Here is a 22,944-nt window from a genome sequence, read left to right as displayed (position 1 = left end):
AGGACCGGTTGGACAACAACGCACACAACTGCAAGGAACTCTTCAACATCGTCAAAGAGCTCTCCAACCCCAGCGCAGGAAACAACGACATCACCCCATCGCAAGACCTCTGCAACTCCCTCGCTTCATACTTCCACAACAAGATCGCGGACATACACAACAGCTTCAACAACCAACCAACGCACACCATGACCGAACAACCACCCCCCACCACCACCCTCCACGCCTGGACTCCGATCAGCACCGAAGACACCATCCGCACGATGAACTCCATCCACTCCGGATCACCGACCGACCCCTGCCCTCACCACGTCTTCAACAAGGCCGACGCTGTCATCGCACCCCACCTGCGAGACATCATCAACACATCCTTCGACACCACCATCTTCCCTGAGAGCTGGAAACACGCCGAACTCAGCGCTCTACTCAAGAAACCAACAGCGGACCCCACCGACCTCAAGAATTACCGCCCCATCTCGCTCCTCCCGTTTCCAGCCAAAGTCATCGAGAAGACCGTCAACAAGCAGATGGCCGCTTTCCTCGAGACGAACGGATCCCTCGACCCCTCACAGTCCGGCTTCCGAGCCAACCACAGCACCGAGACCGCCCTCATCGCCGCCACCGATGACATCCGAGCCCTGATGGACAACGGAGAAACAGCGGCCCTCATCCTCCTAGACCTCTCCGCGGCATTCGACACGGTCTGCCACCGCACCCTAGTACGGCGCCTCAGCAGCGTCGGAATCCAGGACAAGGCGCTGGAATGGATCATCTCCTTCCTCGACGGAAGAACACAGAGAGTCCGCCTACCACCGTACAAGTCAGAGGCCACCGAAGTCATCTGCGGCGTCCCCCAAGGATCATCTCTGAGCCCCACCCTCTTCAACGTCTACATGAGCCCCCTCGCGGCCATCGTACGCAAACACAACCTCAGCATAATCTCCTACACCGACGACACCCAGCTGATCCTCTCCCTGACCAACGACCCCGCCGCCGCCAGAGCCAACCTGCACGAAGGGATGAAAGAGGTAGCCGAGTGGATGACAACCAGCCGCCTGAAACTGAACTCGGACAAGACGGAAGTCCTCATCCTGGGCTCCTCTCCCTCCGCCTGGGACGACTCCTGGTGGCCTCCCGCCCTGGGCACCGCACCCAAACCGACAGACCATGCACGCAACCTGGGCTTCATCCTGGACTCCTCCCTCTCCATGACCAGGCAAGTCAACAACGTCTCCTCGGCATGCTTCAACATCCTACGCATGCTACGGAAGATCTTCTGGTGGATCCCCACCGAGACCAGGAAGACCGTCACCCAGGCCCTCGTCACCAGCCGACTGGACTACGGCAACGCCCTCTACGCCGGTACCACCGCCAAGCTCCAGAAGAGACTCCAGCGGATCCAGAACGCCTCAGCCAGACTCATCCTCGACATCCCACGAACCAGCCACATCTCCGGACATCTGAGAGACCTTCACTGGCTCCCCGTCAACAAAAGAATCACCTTCCGCCTCCTCACCCACGCACACAAAGCCCTACACGACCAAGGCCCGAGCTACCTCAACAGCCGAGTCAACTTCTACGCTCCCAAACGCCACCTCCGATCAGCCAACCACGCCCTCGCCGCCGTCCCCTGCATCCGAAGAGCGACTACAGGAGGAAGGTCCTTCTCCTACCTGGCCGCCAAGACCTGGAACTCCCTCCCGACCGACCTGCGCCTGACCCAAGACCACCTCTCCTTCAGGAAGAAGCTGAAGACCTGGCTGTTCGAGCAGTAGCGGCTACCCCCCCCACCCCCCCCCAGCGTCTTGAGACCCTACGGGTATGTAGCGCGCTTTATAAGTGTCACTGATTGATTGATTGATTGAGATAAAGCTAGTGGCATTGTAAATGACAATGCCATTTATTTATGTTAAAAAAACATAAATAAAAATAATGTCAAGAGCAATACCAATAGCTCTAACTTTAACAAAGGCAAAACCATTGCATTGTAAATGCTTGTTACCTAGGGTGACTAGGCGTCCCAGATTTGCCCGGACGGTCCCGGTTTATCACCTGCTGTCCGGGAAAATTTCAGGAAATGCAGCTCCTGTCCCGGTTTTTAGAGAGGAGCGACTGAAAACTGTGGGTGGTGCTTTTTATGTTTTACAGAGCATGTGTGTGTGGAGTTGTGGTCGTGGGGGGGGGGGTTGTGTGGTGTGGGGTTGTGTGTGGAGGGTTGTGTGTGTGGGGTTGTGTGTGTGTGGGGTTGTGTGTGTGAGGGGGTTGTGTGTGAGGGACGTTGTTTGTGGGGGGTTGTGCATGTGTGTGGGGGGGTTGTGCATGTGTGTGGGGGATTGTGTGTGTTTGGGGGGATTGTGTGTGTGGTGTGGGGTTGTGTGTGTGGTGTGTGTGTGTTTGTGTGGGGGTTGTGTGTTTATGGGGGTTGTGTGTGTGGGGGGTGAACCTCAAAAAATTGAGAGCTCTGTGGCAGGCGGGATTAAGGGGGAGGGTACTGCTTTAAGAAAGTGGCTTCACTTGTGTACTCGCTGGTAAGTGATGAACTGCACTTTGCACCCCTTGCTGTAAAACCATTTCAAAGTGCAGTTCATCACTTACTAGCGAGTACACAAGTGAAGCCACTTTCTTAAAGCAGTACCCTCCCCCTACCCCCACCTGCCACAGAGCTCTCAATTTTTCCAGGTTCACCCCCCCTCACACAACCCCACACACCCCTCCCTCACACACAACCCCTCACACACACAACCCCCCCACACACACAACCCCCCCACACACACAACCCCCCCACACACAACCACACGCACGCACAACCCCACACGCATGCACAACCCCACACGCATGCACAACCCCCCCCACACAGCCACACACACACTACCCCACACACACAACCCCTTTGCTCTGTGCTAAGACCTGTGTGTTAAAACAGTGACCTCCTTGCTGTAAAACCATTTCACTGTTTTAACACACAGGTCTTAGCACAGAACAAAGGGGTTGTGTGTGGGGGGTAGTGTGTCTGGTGTGTGTGGGTTTGTGTGGTTGTATGTGTGTGGGGGGGTTGGGTGTGTGGGTTTGTGTGTGTGGGGTTGTGTGTGTGTGGAGGGGTTGTGTGTGTGGAGGGGGTTGTGTGTGTGGGGGGGGGTTGTGTGTGTGGGGGGGGTTGTGCGTGTGGGGGGGGTTGTGCGTGTGTGCAGGGTTGTGGTTGTGTGGGGTTGTGTGTGTGTGAGTGTGGGGTTGTGTGTGTGTGGGGTTGTGTGTGTGAAGGGGTTGTGTGTGGGGGGGTGGGGTTGTGCATGTGTGTGGGGGATTGTGCGTTTGTGGGGGGGATTGTGTGTGTGTGTGTGAGGGTGGGGTTGTGTGTGTGGTGTTGTGTGTGTTTGTGTGGGGTTGTGTGTGTTGGGGGGTGAACCTGGAAAAATTGAGAGCTCTGTGGCAGGTGGGGTAGGGGGAAGGGTACTGCTTTAAGAAAGTGGCTTCACTTGTGTACTCGCTGGTAAGTGATGAACTGCACTTTGAAATGGTTTTACAGCACGCATTACACGCACATTGACAAAAACTGTTAGAGTGCTCCAACAAACGCACTGTGAAAGAACACACAGACATACATATTTTGGAACCTGGTTACATCAAACGGAGTGTACACAATGCCCTCAACGTAAATCAGTGCCATTTAAAGCAGTTTCTCGCTGCAATAGGGAATTCCAGGTGTGAACGAGACTCCTGTCAAGAAGTTCAAAAGAAAATGGTCCAAGTTGTGGGACTTGCAGACAAAATGTGAGATTTGTGGTGTGATGTACTATAAAAACAAGGGAAACAAGGACTGGGCGAGAAGGGAGGGGGAAATGCCAGCCGGAAGGGAGGGGGTGACAAATGGTGAGCACTTTCGCGGCAGCTTTGATGTTCTCAGTGGCCGCGCGGCTCACTGAAAACATCAAAGCAGCCGCGAAATTGCTCTCAAAGTCTGCAGGCGGACAAATGGTGCGAGCGCCCGGCGCACATGCACTGTACCCGATCCGCCTGCAGACTTTGGAAGCATTTTTAAAAGTTCTTTACTTTACTCTCGCTGAACAACGAATGCGCGTTGGTTCAGCGAGACATAAGAAGGATCAGTTTTCACTGGAAAATGTAATGTGCCGAGGTTGCGTTTGGGTCATTTCTTGTTGCGGGCACACGGCCTACCCACACAAGTGAGGGACCATTTTTATTGAGAGACTTGCGGGAATGTTGTGTAGATGGAAATGTGTGGCTCCCCACAGATTCCAGAACTTTCCTTCAAAGAAAAGTGGGGAAATATATATATTTTTTTAAATAAAGTTTGAGGTTTGCAAGGGATTCTGGCTAAGAGAACCTGGTGAGAGCCACACAAGTCACCCCATCCTGGATTCCCCTGGGTGTCTAGTTTTAAAAAATGTACAGGTTTTTCTACGATTCCCTAGGTGCTGGCTGAGCTAGGGTCGAAAATCCACACACACATTGCAAGAAAAGGGTCCGTTTTCACTCTGAAAACCGTGATATGCCCATGTTGCGTTTTGGGCAGTTTCTTGTCGTGGGCAAGTGAGAGACTATTTTTATCAGGAGACTTGGGGGAACACAGAACAGTAGAACACATGTTAGTACCAATTGACTTTCTATGCATTCCTGCCTTCCAAATGTAAGACAATGTGTAAAAAAATTGAAGTCATTTTGATAAATGTCCTCTAATTCACATGCTAGTATGGGTACTCAGAATTTGGGAGATGTGCAAATAACTACTGCTTCTAAACTCTATATTTTGTTCCTATTCCAGAAAGGTATATATATCCTTGATACCTATGTTTCACTCTTCATATTTTACAAAATGAGTTGCTATATACCGAGTACACAATGAAAAACCATTGCAAGGCACAGCTCAGTTATTGGCGCTCGGTATCTCGGGTTCTTGGTGAACCTACAAGCCCTATAAATCACTGCAACCAAATGGTATATTGCTTTCAAAATCTGCCATACTTCGAAGTTACAGGTGAAAACGTTGGCACGAATGGCTGTTTATTTTTAACTCAATTTCGATATTTTATTTCAACTGTTAGTTTCGATAGGAAAACCTTGAAGGACCTACACAAATAACCCCTTGCTGAATTAAGACTTTTGTCTACTTTTCGAAAATGAATAGCTTTCCTAGATCGATTATTGCTTTCACACCCATTTCTATCACGAACTGGAAGGAGGTTGAAAGCAGAAAATTAGCAAAAATAGGCTATGTCCCAGTAAAATGCCAAAACTGTGTGGAAAATGTTGGTTTTCTGACATAAGTCTGCCTGTTACTGAAAGCTGGGAAGATGGTGATTTTAGCACCACAAACCCTTTGTTGATACCATTTGCACAGAAAAAAATGACACTTTCTTCATCAGCACTTTTCTCCTATTTTTCTGTATTTTGGCTAATTTCTTAGTCCTCTCAAGGGGAATCTGCGAACCCTGGGTACCATTAGAATTCTCAGGAGGTTTGAAGAAAAAAACAGATTTGGTGTGAACACCATATGTGGACAAAAAGTTACAGGGGCTTAAGCGCAAACTGCCCCAAATAACCCCCCAAAAAGGTTTAGCATGGGGAGAGGGGGGAGAAAGGCCTAGCACGAAGGGGTTAAAAAAACTATTTTTCACCATTTTCTTACATTTGTAGACAAACTCAACTTCTTTTTGTTCACATTTTCGAGATCACCAAGACATGGATTCAAAGGTTCCCTCATAGTCTGCATTAATTTCAGTCAAAAGTATTAATCGCACCTGTGTCATACTCATGAATAGTGCTCCGATTTTTAGGATGTTTATTTTTTAACATTTCAGTCTCCATTTATCCATATTTATTTTGACCCATCTTCTTATCAACAACTGTTCATACATCATGTGTTCAGTCTATTTTCACATTTATTTTACCAATAAACATACTTCCTCAATCAGATGATTATCTGGTTTTAGTACTGAGCAGCTTTGTATATTAAAACACTAAATTCATCTGGAAAGAAGCATTAGTATTGTAGTAAAGATCTGAATCCAAACCTGGCTACGTACAAAAGGGGAATTTACATAATAGAGTAAGGAGAGGGGGTATGCAATAAAAAGGTATAATATTAGTTGGTGAATTGCACAAAGACATTACTTTTCATATAATTTAATAATTTTTCACACTTTTACAATTTTAAGAGCACAGAGATTTAATCATTTGTCAAGAATTTGAAGATTTTCAGTCAAGTGACAAAGCCGGGATATGAATTCACAACCCTAGGTTTCAAAGTCAGCACCTGAGCTACTACACCACATCTCCTCCCTTATTATCAGCATGGAAAGTTACTCATAGACATTCTTTCTATATTTTTACATGTTTAAAAATACTGAGATGAAAACACATTTTCACCTGTATATATTTGTAAAAATGGGAAAATTTGTCATAATTCCTCCAGTAAAAACCATTAATGAAATCACAAACAAATATTTCATCCTCAAATGAGACACAACCCAGCAAAACTTACAGCTTTGAATGTATATATATTAATCGGAAAACGTTACTATTTTTTGATTGTGGGAAAATAATCTCCTTCAATCCGTCATCTGGGGCGAATAGTTTTACTCGAAAAAGTTTAAAGTATCACCGACTCTTAGGTGTATTGAGAAGTCATTTTTGGTGGTTGCTTGAGATCTGCTGGTGAAAGACATTAAATCACCCCATAAACAAAGATGAATGACAGCATGGTATTGGAATGCTAATACATACCCACGTGTAGACTGATAGAAGTGCTCGCCATCTGGGTGAACAGATATTCAAGGACATTTTACAATTAGGATTTCAATAAGATATCAATAGATTACTTTAATTATACCTACAAATACTATTATCCTCAGGGTATTTCTTTACCCAATGTTTTATTGTGCTGTAAAAAAAATTGAGTATTATGAGCAGAGGGTTATGTTTCAAGAAAATAATTGTCAAACATTTGCCATACATCCATCACACACAATACGACAGGTGTATAAACTATGGTCAACAAAATAATAGAATATCATGACTGTACAGAATATTTTATGGGAAATACTTCCAGGCCTCTTTTTTTCCAACAGAATAATCAATTACTAAAAACATAACATAATAATTTGCAGAAGCATCACCCGAAATGTGCAACTTATGGACGAGGACTGTATAGTTACTTGATGAAAAACACTGGAATACAGTCTGGGAAAACTAGACCCACAGCATAAAGGCTAGCAAAAGCATACCTTCAAAGACAGTGGCACTGACATAGGCCTTTATTAATGGCTACATGTATAGACGAATGCTAACTCATTAATAAGCCTAAAGGCAGGGCCAGTATTAGATTCACCTTTAGCATTTGCAAAGGAGTCAACAAACACGCGAAAATTCATCTTCTAAAATACTGGCCAGGAGTTGCACCAGGTCACTTATTGGAGGTTTTATCTAGTCCTGTACTTTTCTTTAGATTCCGGTACAAGAAGTCCTGCATTTGGAGACACATCAAGATGCATGTCTCAGAATGCCCAATTATGAACAGAGCTGGATGGCCTACTCACACCAGACAGCGTAAGTTCTCCAACGTTGCTACTACAGTTGACATTGGGTAGAACAGTTTTGTGTGTTCAAGAGGCCTCATGAGAGCAGCTGGATGACTTGTCTGGCTCGCTCAGTCACTTCCAGCCCAGAGCTGTCTTCTGTGTTGGCCTCGTTTTCCTTCAGTACGGCCTCCGCCTTGGTCACAGTCAGATCACGGGCGCTGCCCTTCAGGCCCTCCAGGTAGTCCAGCAGAACCGTGAAGTGGTCCCTGGAGATCCTCTGCGAGTCGTACATATGCAGCAGCAGCCAGGTCTGCCTGGTCTTCTGGAACTTCCAGTTCTGCGCCTTCTGGGCCCAGCTGGTCAGATACTGCAGCGCTAGGTCACAGCCCGAGGGCTTCTCCGGCTCCGCTTTCTTTGTGTCAACATGACCCTCCCGCATTAGCTTCTTCTCCTCCTTCTTACGTTCTTTTTTCATTTTTCTCTCAATTATCCTCATCTCTTCTGGGGTCAGGTCTTCCTCAGTCTTTAGCTTTGCCACACTTTTTACCCCGTTTGAGGCCTGAGAAGCCCCAGAGTTGACATGTGCTGCCTCAGTACACCCACCATCCGCTCCCAATCGCTCCTTCTTTTTACGTTCTTTTTTCAGTTTCCTCTCAAATATCCTCTTCTTGTCAGAGGTCATCTCTTCCACAGCCACCGGCTGTCCCATCTTAATCTTATTCATCCCTTTTGATGTCCGTGAAGCTTCAGAGGTGTTGTCGAGTAGTTTGGTGCACACAACTCCCTCTCGCCTCTGCTTCTTCTGCTCTTTCTTCAGTTTTCTCTCCAGCTCCCTGCTATCTTTCATCGTCCGTTCTCGCGCTTCCTCATCCTCTATCCCTTTTGATGTCAAGGACACCTCCTCACACACTTTCTTTTTCTTTGGAAGAAAGTTCTCTGTGGATTTCCGTGGCCTGTTGATAGACGACTCACTTTCTGCATGCCTCTTCCGGTTTTTGCCCATTTTGCTGGCTGGCCAATGGTTCAACTCTCAAGCCTATAAACAAAAATAAAAAAGAGAAATGCTATTTGCAAAAAAAGTTGTGCTTTATCAAACCTGTGCGTGTTACAAGCAAATATTGCCCTTAGCCATCATTTAGACCGTTTGTGCTAACCACTATTCCACAGACAGGACAAGCTTGTTGTAAGGCACTTCATGATTCTTTACAGGAAGCAAGGGAAGACAAAACATACATAAAGGAAATGTATAGTCATCATGTAGAAAAGAAATGAACTGTGGAATGCAACACATAGGCGAAACATGTAATATTCGTAGAACCACTTGCAGCATTCACATACAAACATCCTTGATACTTTGTCTCGCCCTCACACATTTCACTATCATTTGTAACTGCTCCCCAATAAATTAACTTTGCTTTTAGATTACAGTGATTAGAATAAAGTGAAGTACATAACATGACAATTGTACTAGACTTTACAAATGGAACAAATTTAGTCTGGCATTGCACTAATTCCATATTTCTGCTTTGTTGTTCGACATGTGTATTACAAATATAAACAAGCATTGGGTTTCGTCTACGTGATTAATAATAAGATGTTTTTTGTTGTAAATTGTAGCTTGCTGAGTAGTTGTACAATATAAGTTACAGAAAGTCTGTTAAAGTGTTATGACTTGTTTATGCACAAAAAGGCAACATATTGTGCTGTTACTAGTGGAATAGTGCGGGTAAGTAAGAGCAACATTTTGAAAAATGTAATGAAAGATGGAAATAATATAATTAATTGATGTGATAGCAATATTAAGTGTTCAGAGAAGTTATGGCAACTTGTTGCCACAGTGCCACTGCGCCTTCTGCAATATTTAAATCATGACTGTACTACACTTTTCACTGCCTCTTTAGTAGTAAAATATTGGATTTTGTTGTTTAGAGGGGTTCCTAGAGACTTGGGCCCAGTGTCACTCACTGCACCTGCTGCACCATTGAAATCATGACCCTAGTGCCTGCAAGGTAACTACACTTGTAACTACTTATTTAGTAGTTAAATATAGCAATACTTGATGTTTAGAGGAGTTCTGACAACTTTTGGCCCCAGTGCCACAGCACCTGCAGCACCATTGAAATCATGGCCCTAGTGCTTGCTAGATAACTACACTAGTGACTGCCTGTTTAGTAGTATATTTTAGCAATATTCTCCATTTAGTTGAGTCCCGAGAGCTGTTGGCCCTGGTGCCACTGCACCTCCTGCACCATTTGAATCAAGCCCCTTTAAACTGCAAGATAACTGAAATTGTGTCTGCCTGTATAGTAGTAAAATATTGCAGTATTTGGCATTTCAAGGATGTCCTGGCAAATTTTGGGCTAGGTACCACCGCACCTGCTGAATAATTCAAATCAAGTCCCTTTTAACTGCAATTGCGTCTGCCTGTTCAGTAGTCAAATAGAGCAATATTATGTTTTTAGAGGAGTTCTGACAAGTTTTGGGCCCAGTGCTATTGCAACATTCAAACCATAACCCTGTTGTCTGGAAGGTAACTGCACTTGTGGTTGCCTGTTCAGGTATAAAATATGGCAATATTAGATGTTTAGTGGGGAGCCTGGAGCATTTGGTCCCAGTGCTACTGAACTTGCTGCACTATTTAAATCATGACCCTAGTGCTTGCTAGATCACTGCACTTGTGACTGCCTATTTAGTTGTACAATATATCAATATTATGTGTTTACAGGAGTTCTGACAACTTTAGGCCTGATGCCACTGCACCTGCTGCACCATTCAAATCATGACCCTGCTGTCAGCAAGGTAACTGCACTTGTGACTGACTGTTTAGTTTTACATTTTAGCAATAATCTGGGTTTAGTGGGATCCCTAGAGCTTTTAACCCCAGTGCCAGTGCACCGGCTGCACCATTCAAATCAAGCCCCTTTTAACTGCAAAGTAACTGCAATTGTGACTGCCTGTTTCGTAGTCAAATATAGCAATATAAATGTGCATAGAGGAGTCAACTGTTGGGTCCGGTGCTACTGCATCTGTTGCACCATTTAAATCAAGACCCGGTTGTCTGCAAGGTAACTGCACTCGCGTTTAGTAGTAAAATATAGCAAAGCGCTTGTATATTAACTTTACTTTTAACATGCAAGATTTATTACAACATTCAGAATTTGATCATATGACCAAATATTTAAGTTGAGGAAAATAAATAAATAAAAATCAGTTAATGCCTAAAAAAGTACAAAGAAAGGTACTGAGGCATAAATAGAAAATATCACAAACGTTCCGAGGCTAAAGCATCTGATTTACACAACAAAGTAATAAAAAACAAGCATTCAAGAGCATGCTTTTAGAAGCAGTCTGCCTTTTCTGTGGGAAGAGATCTTCCTCTCTTTACCATATTCGCCAACATGAGCAATCCCCGTTCCCCATTCTAACTACTGCAACCTACACCGCTCACCTGCCTAACATTAAGGGCCAGATGTAGGTCGGTCGGTAACGGCCGAAAATCGGTATTTTCGGCCGTTACCGACCGGTATACATGATTTGAAATGTAGGGGCACAATTTTACAGAATCGGTAACTTTACCGATTTGGTAAAGTTACCGATTCTGTAAAATACCGAATCGGTATTTTTACCGATTCGGTAAATCTCAGATGTAGGTGGGACTCTTCTGAGTCCCAAGGCCCTACAAAATCGGTATTTTACCACACAATCCTATTGTGTGGTAAAATAGCGATTTCAGGTGTGCATGCACACCTAGCCATGTGACAGACAGACATGCCCTTAGGGCATGTCTGTGTGCCACATGGCGCACATGCCTATTTGTGGGGTGCCAGAGGGTGTCAAAATGACACCCCCTGCACCCTTGCAAAATTCGGTATTTACCGATTCTGTAAATACAGAATTGGTATTTCCCATTGATCCCTATGGGCTTTGAAGCCCATCGGAATCAATGGGAAATACTGATTCTGTATTTACAGAATCGGTAAATACCGAATGTTACAGAATCGGTATTTCCACATCTGGAAATACCTACATGTCAAGCACATTGATTTACCGATTTTCAATTACCGAATCGGTAAAATTCGGTAATTAAAAATCGGGAAATCAATATTACCTACATCGGGCCCTAAGTGCTGTTACTATTGACAAAGGAGAGATGCGCGGGGGCATACTATGGAAAATCCAAAAATAGAATGGCGTTTAACATTTTTGTCGAGCTATGTAAAAATTGGGCTAAATTGGGTTTTTAGGAGTGAAGATCAACACATGTCCCGGTAAGTGTGTTGTGATCATCACTGTAAATATCATAAAATAGGGGTTCTATGGGTCACTACGTGGTACAAACATTATGGAAGCACTAAATGTTAGAAAAGTGAGAGGTCTAGGTTGCAGTAGTTAGAATGGGCAACAGGGATTGCTCATGTTGGCGAATATGGTAAAAAATAGAATAGCAGTTTTCTTACGGATTTTGGTTGTGGTACATGCAGCATGTTTCAGTCAATAGGAATTTTGCATAAACGAGTGCAGTAAAATAGAAGTATTCAGTATGTGAAAGTAATTAGGTGTGTAAACAATGATGCTGATGGTTTCACATATCTATTTTTGTATTTTAGATACCCCTGACGAAGGGAAGTATCCCGAAATGCATTGGTCAACTTTTAAAATAAAGGCGCGACATGTGAAAACTGACTTTGTTGCTGTGTTTTTATGGAGAGTTTTGCATAAAAATGGGAATAAATAAAATGGATTGTTGACATACAAACAAAACCAGGAGAAAAGTAAAGGAGCAAACAGTGAAAAAAGTGAAGATGAAATATATATATTTCGATTATTGGGTTCATTCAGTGATGAACTTTGTTGTGCAGCTTGAACAGGAATCAAATGAGGTTCATTTGCATTCATACACATACCCGTGAGCAATGCTTGCAACCCATAGACCCAAGGCAAGGATCTTACCATACAGCTATGAACTTCTGTTAAATCAAGTATCTGAAAGGCAGGGCTACAACTACCCACAGCCAAAACACTATTTTATCAGAAAACTTGCCAGATCTAGTAGGAACAATTATAGTATTTATTTACCTTTCAGAGACAGAAAATGTCATACCATGCAGCTATAAACTTCTGTTAAATCAAGTCTGTGAAAGGCTGGGCTACAACTACCCACCGCCACAGGAACAATTATAATATTTAATTTGCCCTTAGAGACAGAAAATGTCAATTCAACCCCAAAACAGCCTGTAGGAACAAACAAATAGCGTAATTACAAGCCTCTCCTTATCTCTCCCCAGTTTTTAGGTCTCGCCTAGCGTTGCAGCGCGCCCCCGCCCATCATTTTCATTGGGTAGTTGTAGTGTAATGTGTTTGAAAAGTGTTTTCATCTCGTGCTGGGTTTGTATTGGTATTGCATGCGTTAGCGCATGCAGAGAATGTCAGAGAGTGTATTCTTTTAAATGTATGGAGCCTTCAGAGGCCAGGGGTCTGTTGTGTATCTTCAGTTGCTAGTCGGACTCCTGGCTGATGAGGCGCTCCTCTTGTGATTGGAAACCTTTGGAAATAAACTTCTTTAATGAAAACCTGATTCTTGGATTCAATAAGACTTCCTGTCTTCTACATATTGGCGACGATCGGGATTTTGTTTCCAATCACCGACCCACGCAATGGGATTGCTCTACAGTTTGGTGATTTTCTTGGATTTCTACGCGTTCAGCGTTTGAGACCTTTTTATCTCTGTGACGCTTTGGGAATCTTCGTACAGAGAAGAAAGGGATTGATTTTCTACAAGTTGTTTTCTTTTTCGACATCTCAGGATTATTTTGGGGCAAGGAATTTTCCTGGAATCTCTACAGAGGTGTTTGCGTCTTGATGAGGAGCAGAGTTGTCGAGGGGTCGGATTTGTGGTGATTTGTGTGTGATTTCTTAACTCGTTTGGAGGGTCACATGATATTTGTCACAAGGTAATTTCCTATTCGCCGTGCATGCTGGGAATACGTGTGATGTTTCACGTTGCGCGTTACGTTCGGCGGCCATTTTGGTGAAGTTTTGAAAACTTCAGTTCTTCAGTTTACGTGTGATCTGCTTAGCGGCGATTCACACACTTCTCTTCATGCAAGTGGAAGGTTTATCGTTCTGGAAGACATTTCTTCGTCTTTTTGGTACTGTGTGAACAATTAGCTCACCAAGTCTTCTTCACTTTTGGTTTGGGTTATGCGATCTCTTTACTAGTGATTTCAACATCACTTTATTTATTTGGTGGTTACTGAATTCTGTGATTTTTTTTGTTTTTAACATGTATGCTGTTAGAGAAGTCACTCACCTCCTCCTTTTCTCGAAAAGACTGGAAAACCTACTTTGTTTTGGTCGGAGTGGTTTGGCTTATTTGAGAACCACATTATGGCTATTGATGCTGCTGACTATTCACCTCCTAGGACGTTTGCTCTTTTGTTTGGTAGTCTAGGTTAAGCGGCACAACTTATTTTTAAGAGTCTAATACCTATTCCTCCTCCGTCTGGTCAATCTGGTGATAGTCAGTGGAATGTATATGTTGAGGCTATTGCAAGATTAAAAAAACAGTTTGAGGAATCTCCTAATATTATGTTAGAGAGACATAAATTTTATAAAAGAAAACAAAAGGAAGACGAAAGAAATTGATGAATATATTTCTGCTTTAAGAGTGTTGGCAATTACTTGTGATTTTGGTCCTCTGCTTGATAACTATATTCGTGACCAATTTGTGTTTAATTGTGCTTCTCCTAAAGTTAAAGAAAGGATTCTCAGTTGTAAGAATCCGTCTTTATCAGAAGTTATTGATCTGAGTCTTAGTATTAAAAGATCGATAATTTCTACAAAGGCAATGATGGTTGATTCATCTCCTAAAGTAAATTTTGTTTCTGAGGAGATGACGGAGGAAGGTCTATATGCTATTGCTGGTAAAGAAAATAAAGAGAAGTGGCAAGGTAAACCGAATTTTAATCAAAACAAACAAAACTTTTGTTTTAGGTGTGGATCTAAATTCCATATTGGGAATTTTAAAGGGTGTCCAGCTGTTAATAAACGCTGTGTTTTGTGTAAGAAAATTGGCCATTTTCAAAAAGTATGTAGGTTTCAAAAGAAACCAGTTAAAGTTAACTATGTGGACATGGATGAATGTTGTGAAAATTTGGACAACCTTATGTTAATGGTGGATGCTGATGAGGGTTCTGTTTTTATTAAGGGGCCTATATGTGAAGCTTCAATTGATAACATTAATGTACATATAATGGCGGATTCGGGCTCGCCCATTACAATTCTCCGGGACACTACTTTTTACGACAAGTGGGGGAGAGATATGAAATTAACACAATCTGATGTCAACCCGAAAGCTTTCGGAGAGAAAGATATAGATATGTTGGGTTTTTTCTTGGGAAATTTACAAGTTCTTGGGAGATCTATTGTTACTAAGATTTATGTTGCGATAAAAGGAAAGGATATTGTGGGTTGGAAGGACCTAGCTAAGATGGGTTTATATCTGGTCCCAGGTGATGAAAATCCTATTAAGGTGCGAGAGTGTCCTGTTTGTTTTGTAGAAGAAGCAAAAATTGATCAAGTGGATCTTTTGAATGAATTCAAGAATGTTTTTTGCAATAAAATTGGTCTGGTGAAAGGGGCTGAACACAAAATTAGATTAATTCCAGGGGCAACTCCAGATTTTTATAAGGTACGTCCAGTTCCTTTGAGTGTCAGGGCAGAGTTTAAGAAAATGCTTGAGGATTTATGCAATGACAAAATTATTGAACCCTCTGAATCCTCTCAATGGGTCTCTCCCATCGTCGTAGCCCGACAAAAGATTATGTGCGGATCTCAGGGGTCTCAACAAAAATATTAAGATTGACTGTCACCCTCTTCCAAAGATTCAGGAACTGTTGGCAAATCTAGGTGGGGCTAAATGGTTTTCACTTTTGGATCTAAAATCCGCTTATCATCAGATCCCCTAGTCAAAAGATTCACAAGAGCTGACTACCTTTGTTACCCCATTCGGCGCTTTTAAGTTTTTGAGGCTGCCGTTTGGGTTAGCATCGGCAGCCAGTGTTTTTCAAAGATTGATGGATTCCTTTTTTAAAGATCTGGTGGGGGTTCAAGCGTATTTGGACGATATTTTAATTTTTGCAAAGACAATGGACGAACATAACATTTTATTGAGAAAAGTGTTGTCCATTCTGGGTGGAAGAGGGATGACTTGAGAGAGGACAAGTGTAAGTTTGGGGTGTCTGAGTTGGAATACTTGGGCCATATGATTTCGGAGTCCGGTATCAAGCCAAAGTTTTCTGTTGTCAGAGCTCTTATGGAAGCCAAACCTCCGGGGGATAAAGATTCTCTGCGTTCTTTCTTAGGGCTGGCAGGATATTATGCCAGGTTTGTGGAAAATTATGCACAGGTGGTGGAACCAGTTCGTCTACTTCTTAAGAAAGGTCAGAAATTCATTTGGTCTAAGGATTTGGATGAATCCTTCGTTAGAGTCAAGGAGTTGATTGTTTCAGCGCGGTCACTTCATGCATTCAGGGATGATCCTCCCTGTGTTATCTCAGTAGACGCTAGTATGAAAGGTTTGGGTGCAGTGTTGAGTCAGCAGGTGGATGGAAATGAGCAAACTGTAGCTTTTGCTTCAAGGTCTTTGAAAGATTTTGAGAAACACTATAGCACAATTGAGAGAGAGGCGTTGGCCTGTGTGTGGGCTGCTCAGAAATTTAAGATGTACATCTGGGGTCGTAAATTTGTAATGTTATCGGATCATTAACCTCTTTCTTTTATTTTTAGCAAGGTGTCTGGTTCTAACAGTCTTTCTCCTAGGTTAACCAGACTAGTTTCTAAACTTCAAGAGTTTAATTTCGCGTTAAGGTATATTGCCGGTGGTAAAAATTTCAGGGCTGATTGTTTATCCAGGATGTTGATGGATAAGGATGATGACGATGATATGGTGGAGGAGGACGTGGAATGTGTGTCGGTGGTAGATGCCGTTGAGGAATTGAGTTCTGCCATTTTTGAAAAGGACTGGAAAGAAGCTAGTTTGAAGGATGTCATTTTGTCTCAAGCGGTGGAGTTTTCTTCTAAGGTTTGGCTGACATGAGGAATTTATCGGGGGACTTGAAGAATTTTGCTCAAGTTGCTGAGGAACTCTCTGTGAAAGATGGCGTCTTGTTGAGGGGTGACATATTTGTTCCACCTAGCGGTTTGAGTAATGTTATTGTTAAGCTGGCGCACAATGGTCACTTGGGTGTGACGAAAACATGCATGAGGATTAAATCTCATTATTGGTGGCCGGGTATTGATGCCCTGGTGAGGGCTTTAGTAAACAGCTGTGAGGAATGCTTGTTGTCGGATAAGCATTGGAAAACACATGATTCTCCATTGCAACCTTCTGAATTTCCTGAGGTTGCTTGGGAGAAAGTAGGTCTGGATTTTTCAGGTCTGTATAATGTACTTCCTGAGGGGAAAAGATACCTTATTTTGGCTATTGACTACTTTTCAAAGTGGATGTATTACAGGTTCGTGGAGGCCCCGAATTCGGATAATACTATTTCTTTTTTGGAAAGGGTGTTTTTACTGGAAGGGGCACCTCAGGTTTTGGTTACGGATAACAGGACTCATTTTGTGTCAGACAAAATGTGTAGATTTTTGAAGGTTCATGATGTGAAACAACTTAAAGCGGCGCTTTATTCCCCTTATTCCAATGGTTTAGTGGAACGTGGGAATAAGATTTTGAAGGAAGGTATTCAAACTGCATTGGCCTCTAGGGTGGATGTCTTTAAATTTCTGGAAAAGAAAATTTGGAATTATAACGTCTTTCCTCATTGCACCACTCAGGTGTCTCCCTTCGAATTGTTGAGGGGAAGAATATTGCATTCTCCTTTATTTCCTTCTTGGCTGGGTAGGATGGATTCAAATCAGTGTATGTTGAATCATGATGAGCTTAATGCTACAGTTAAGCATAAGCAGTCGGCGATGAAAGAGAATTTTAATAGAGTCAAAAGTGTGAAGGATGTTCAAATGGCTATGGGAGACTGGGTTATGATTAAGAAACCCTACAGGGTTGCAAAAGGGATTTCTGTTTTTTCAAGTCCCGTCCAGGTTGTTAAAGTTAGCAAGAATGCTGTTTTCTTGGGTGACAAGGGCTGGTGGAATGTCAGACAATTGGCGAAATTGACTGGGGAGCAAGCTGCACTTATCTGTAAGAGGAAAAATTTGTCAACTCAGGAGGGGTGTGATTGGATGCATTGGTTACAACCAGATATTAAATTGGATTCTCATTCTCTCACTTCCACGGATGATTTTTCTCCTTCCTCTGGCAATGCTGATAATTCTGCTGTCCCTTCTTGTAGTCGCAGTGGACTTATCAGAAAAGCTCCTGCAAGATATAATGAATTTATTTCTTATTGATTATTGCTGTTTTTGTTTGTGTTTCTGTATAAGGGGGAAGGTGATGTAGTGTAATGTATTTGAAAAGTGTTTTCATCTCGTGCTGGGTTTGTATTGGTATCGCATGCGCTAGCGCATGCAGAGAATGTCAGAGAATGTATTCTTTTAAATGTATGAAGCCTTCAGAGGCCAGGGGTCCGTTGTGTATCTTCAGTTGCTAGTCGGACTCCTGGCTGATGAGGCGCTCCTCTTGTGATTGGAAACCTTTGGAAATAAACTTCTTTAATGAACACCTGATTCTTGGATTCAATAAGACTTCCTGTCTTCTACAGTAGTGTCAGAGTTTATGCTAAACGCTGGCTTGCCATTGAAAAGGATGCTTTTTGGTTACTACCCTGTCTAATTTTCGGACGGCCCCTCCGGACTGGATCGCTTGCTTCACGGCTGTCGTGAAGGTATTTCTTATCTGAAGGAGGCGTGTAGTAACAGATCAGGTTTCTGCGTGCATCAAGGTTCAGGCAGAGTTCACAAAGCCCAGCTCTATCAGCACCATGCCCGCCGGTTTTGCTTTCGTTGTCTTGTGTTTACCCGGGCTCCTCCACCCTCCCTTCTCTGTCCCTCTCCTTTCTCACCTCCCTCACCCTCCTTTCCAATCCTCCCCCCTCCTTTCCATTGAGTGAGCAAAATGTTTGTTTTTATAGCATATTCTACATTGCACTTTTTATATGTACACAATGTATATATGTGCCCTTTTTATATATCCATTGGTCGTTTTTAACTTAGCGGCTTGAAGTCCGGTGTCGGAGACAATGGACAGGATCCCAAGCAGGAAGAGTCTTCGGTTGCAGCGCTGGAGACGGGCTGGAACAGGTGAGCAGCTCCGGGATCGTTATGTAGGACTTCCAGATAGTACGGGGTCTGTCTCTGGAGCAGCGCTTGCCCACCAACCCCAGCAAAGGCAAAACAACATTGTGATAGGTAAGAGTTAGGCATAGATAAATTAGTACCCGCTTTTCATGTAGGTAAATTGTCTTGCCTTTTGTTTGCAACCTGCTCTATACAGCTCTGTGTTTGTAATGAAAAGTGCAGAAATGCAAGAGTCCGAAACCAAACAAAACCAGACCTGGATAAGTTGCTCCGGGTAATGTGAGCCAGTGAAACCCTCTAGGAAACGATAATATGTGACGATCCTCGAGAGGCTTATATATATTTGTATAGTGCGTTCGAGGTCTGCTTTGTCCTACGAGTTATAAGTTTGCGCTTTGTTTTAGGTGCCTTAAAGTGGTCATAAGGCAGTTTTAGCAAAGAAAAGCGAGTGCGTTTTTTAGCAGAGAGAAGGGACAAACCAATTGTCTTGAAGAAGAGCTTCAAAGTGTCCTTCGCCCCTCAGCATGAACGTGCGAGATGATTATTTTGGCTAGTTTCTTACAAAGTCCCCCCTGGGCGGGGGCTCCGAAGTGTTACTCGATACACTTGTTACTCAGAGCTGTTCGCCCTTTTGTTCCTCGTCACTCAAACAATGATCCTGCCTCCCTTTCATATGTAGGTGTCCATGTCAACGATGTTCTCCTTCGATTTTTTTTAATTATTAATCTGCATTTTAAGCAATCATGCCAACATTTTAGTGGGAGACTTTGTTAATAAAATAGGGGGAATGTATTTTCCACAATGATTTCTATTGAAGCATAGGCCGCTCCAACAGTGAAAATAGGGCATTTTGGCATACAAATCCAGGAGTTTCCCTCTTGAATGTGGTCTACTGGTATGTGTGATTTCGGGTGTCCCTTGCCACCCCATCATCTCATTGGAACACCTTTTTTCAAGACGGTCAGTAGAGTTGGGGTCCGGGGAGGAAGCAACACGTTACTGCGCGTTAGTTCAATTGGTTCGGTTGAGTAAAATTGCACTCGAGTAGTCACTTACGTCATTAACTAGGAGCACAGGACTCGGCGTGACGCCTTTATTCAAGGGGTAACCTTAAAGGTGTAACTGGAAAACATGGCAAATGTACACATTTCCCTATAGTTCCAACCCCATAGCACTTGTTAGCTTGTCGTAAAAATATACACCCCATCTTGTAATACTCCCAAGATATTACTCATGTCAGCTGCAGATATTTCAGAGCATCCTGTTTTTGTTGCATACTAGTACTTGTTTTACTTTCGCTGTATGCGCCATGTCACTCATTTTTTGGGAGGTGCGGATTTTTGTTGGCAGACACCCCTTTGCAGTGTTGGGTAAATGCCTGGCTTATTAAAGTATTCACTTTTAGGGTCTGCTACTTCTGCTCGCTTAGAAGGTGCTCTGCAGTCTATCCTGCCGTAGTGCATGCTAGGAAACGCAGAGAGGAAAGGTTGCCCCCGATTCGCATAATGTGGTGGGTGGCACCTATCTTGTAAACGGGATTTGATCATGTTAAAACTACGGCACTTTGGTGGAAATTGCATTGCCATGAGCAAATCTATTCTTATGGAAGTGTTTGTAGGAGATTTCCATAAATATAGGTGAACACCCAAAAACTCACATAAGCAACATGTGCTTTCTTGTGTAGTTCCCTTACAATACCAACCTGTTCCTGTGATTTGGTTATACAACCGCGATCATTAAAAAAAAAAAAAAAAAAGTTCAACTCATAAAGCAATTTGCGCACTTCGCACGTGGGCAATAAAACACAATAAACTTGAGTGCTTGGGTATTTACAAACCCCTTTTCAGGTAGTTTGACGCCCTGAAATAGTTGCAGAATTATTCCTGCAAGATCCGAAGAAGCCCGTTGTTAGGGTGTAAAAAGTTGATGATGGTGCCTGTCTGCGAAGGGGTTTGTCCACATGCAACAATATTTTTGCTCTTCAGAAACAAAGAAAAGTTAAACTGTGCAAACGCTGCATTTATCTGTCACATTTATACATACGAAAATGTAGACTCGCTACATTTTTTAAATTATAATGTTATTTTTAATAGTTCATTATTTTGTGGTCTTTGAATGTTCATGTGTAGGTAGGTTTAGTGTTTACTCTTTGCAAAGGGCCTGCTCGTATTTAATGTGTGGTGGAATGCACATACCCACTTCCCCTCATCTCTCTCTCTCACTCACTCCGACTCCCCAGTCTCATCCCAAAATACCACTGCCCTCTCTAATCCCTCACTCACACTGTCTCCTCTTTATATTGCCTTCTCACACAGGCTACCTTCCTGTACCTTTTCACACTGTGCACTTAGCCACATCTCACCCCCCTCAGGTGCCCCTTTCACATGTTTCTCTAGGTCTCTCTCTCTGGAACTCTTTCTCAACCATCTTTCTCGTACTCTCACGCACTATTCCCACTTCTTCATGTGGTTAACTTCAGGTCTTCAAGCACAGTTTTTACCCAGTAACTTTTCATTGTTTCCGTCCCTCAAACCCACGCTTTCCTCTTAGGGTGAATCCACATACACAAAACCTCCCACTTTATGCGTCTATAGCCTTCTATCCTTTTCTTTCCATCTCTGCTCCTCTATCTCAAGTTCAATAACTGCTTCCTACATAAGCTACCCATCACTCTCATTCTTTTTTTCTGTCTATTCTCTGCAGCTCTCACCACTCTCTATTCACCATGCCACATAAATATACTACACAAATACACTACACAACACACAGTTCCACAACTAACATTTCCAATAAAACCGACATAATTCCACAACACACCACATACATCCACTACACGCCAAAACAAAATACATAGGTAAACATATTATCATTTACAACTCCAATAACTCTAACTCACACCAATGCAAGACCTATTGCATTGCAAATGCTTTTTTATAAGTACTCTGGGGATAATCGGCCCAGGATCACAGGATGTTGAGCCTAGCCAAGATCAAAACCTCATTTCCCCGCTCAAAAGTCAGCAGTTCTGAGCCCAGGACGCCCTCGGAGAAGCACATGAGGGAGCCAGCAGAACAAAAACCATAATCTTGTAGAGTGCCTAAATGAAAATAAAAAAGTTGTGCCCATCAAAAGGAGCAGTATAAGGACACAAGTAATGCATTCATGGTCCAGGGGAGGGATAAACACATGAAGAGGAAGGAAGCCTAACTGCAGCTGTCCAATAAGAAGCAAGGAAATTAAAGTAACGAAGGGGCCAACCAATGATCAGGAATATGCAGGCTCTAATTCTCCTATAGTTATTCACAATATCGTGCAAGTGACAGCAAATGCGCTTTCTCAGGCGAGACCTAAAAATGGAAACCCCAGAACTCTCAAGTCCTCCAGGTCATGCGTGTGTAGCGCATCCAGTTTAGTATTTTTCATTGCACGTTGGGATTTGTAGTCAGTCCTGTTTACCACTTTATAAAACCAGAATCACAGGGCCCAGAATGCAAAAAAAATAAACCTGAACGGAATGGTCCTGGGGAACCTGAGAGCTTCGCGCTAGTCAGCCTCAATCTTTACCTGTAAATGCCTACTTCTTCCACGACAATACAATTAATTTGTCAAAAGAAAGTCCAGGGTTTCGGAGCATGGTGTCTCGGCGAGAAACTAAATGACAACCGTCAAACCACCTAAAGACGATCAATATGCAATGCTTACACCGAACAGACACTACATAATGAAAAGATAAGTAACACACCAACAGCTCATTTTCTGTAATAACAGCGCATTATTAATAAAAGACTCCTTGCTATAGAAATAAACTTCGAAAGAAAAAAAAAAAAATGATTTTCCCTGGTCATGTTAAAAAAAGGAAATGTTAAAACAAGACCAGCTGACCCACTGACACGTGAAACCATCTCAGAACTTTTAAAAACACCCGCCATGAGAAAATATGACTTTTTATTCTATTTCACACCTTTGGTCCTCATCCCCAACCACTGCTACGTCTCAGAAGTTTCCCAAACGAAAAGCACTTTGGTTATACCTTACTCTGTCGTAGAATGATCTACATCAAGGAACCTCCGATGGCCATGCTGCTAACCATGTTTCATTCAGTAATGCGCCTCTCCTGCCTGTTTCAACATGGCTGCTGAGTTAATTTCATTCCAAG

At 43.1% G+C, this 22,944-nt stretch overlaps 1 protein-coding gene across 1 annotated transcript; it reads right to left on the bottom strand.

Moving 5' to 3' along the window:
* Nucleotides 1-6,125: 6,125 nt before the first annotated feature.
* Nucleotides 6,126-22,908, bottom strand: CHLSN (cholesin). The gene is made up of 2 exons (XM_086930420.1): nucleotides 22,819-22,908; nucleotides 6,126-8,571 (listed from the first exon to the last, which is right to left on the bottom strand). The coding sequence occupies exon 2, from the start codon at nucleotides 8,536-8,538 to the stop codon at nucleotides 7,630-7,632; it is 909 nt and encodes a 302-aa protein (XP_086786546.1). The 5' UTR covers nucleotides 8,539-8,571; nucleotides 22,819-22,908; the 3' UTR covers nucleotides 6,126-7,629.
* Nucleotides 22,909-22,944: the final 36 nt, after the last annotated feature.

The sequence above is a fragment of the Lissotriton vulgaris genome, chromosome 7, assembly GCF_964263255.1.
Source record: "Lissotriton vulgaris chromosome 7, aLisVul1.2, whole genome shotgun sequence".
NCBI classification, from domain to species: domain Eukaryota; kingdom Metazoa; phylum Chordata; class Amphibia; order Caudata; family Salamandridae; genus Lissotriton; species Lissotriton vulgaris.
This window is presented reverse-complemented; position numbering and strand designations above follow the sequence as displayed.

Bases quoted from the DNA above. Each gene is read 5' to 3' on its own strand.
- CHLSN (XM_086930420.1), bottom strand. From the start codon at position 8,538: ATGGGCAAAAACCGGAAGAGGCATGCAGAAAGTGAGTCGTCTATCAAC.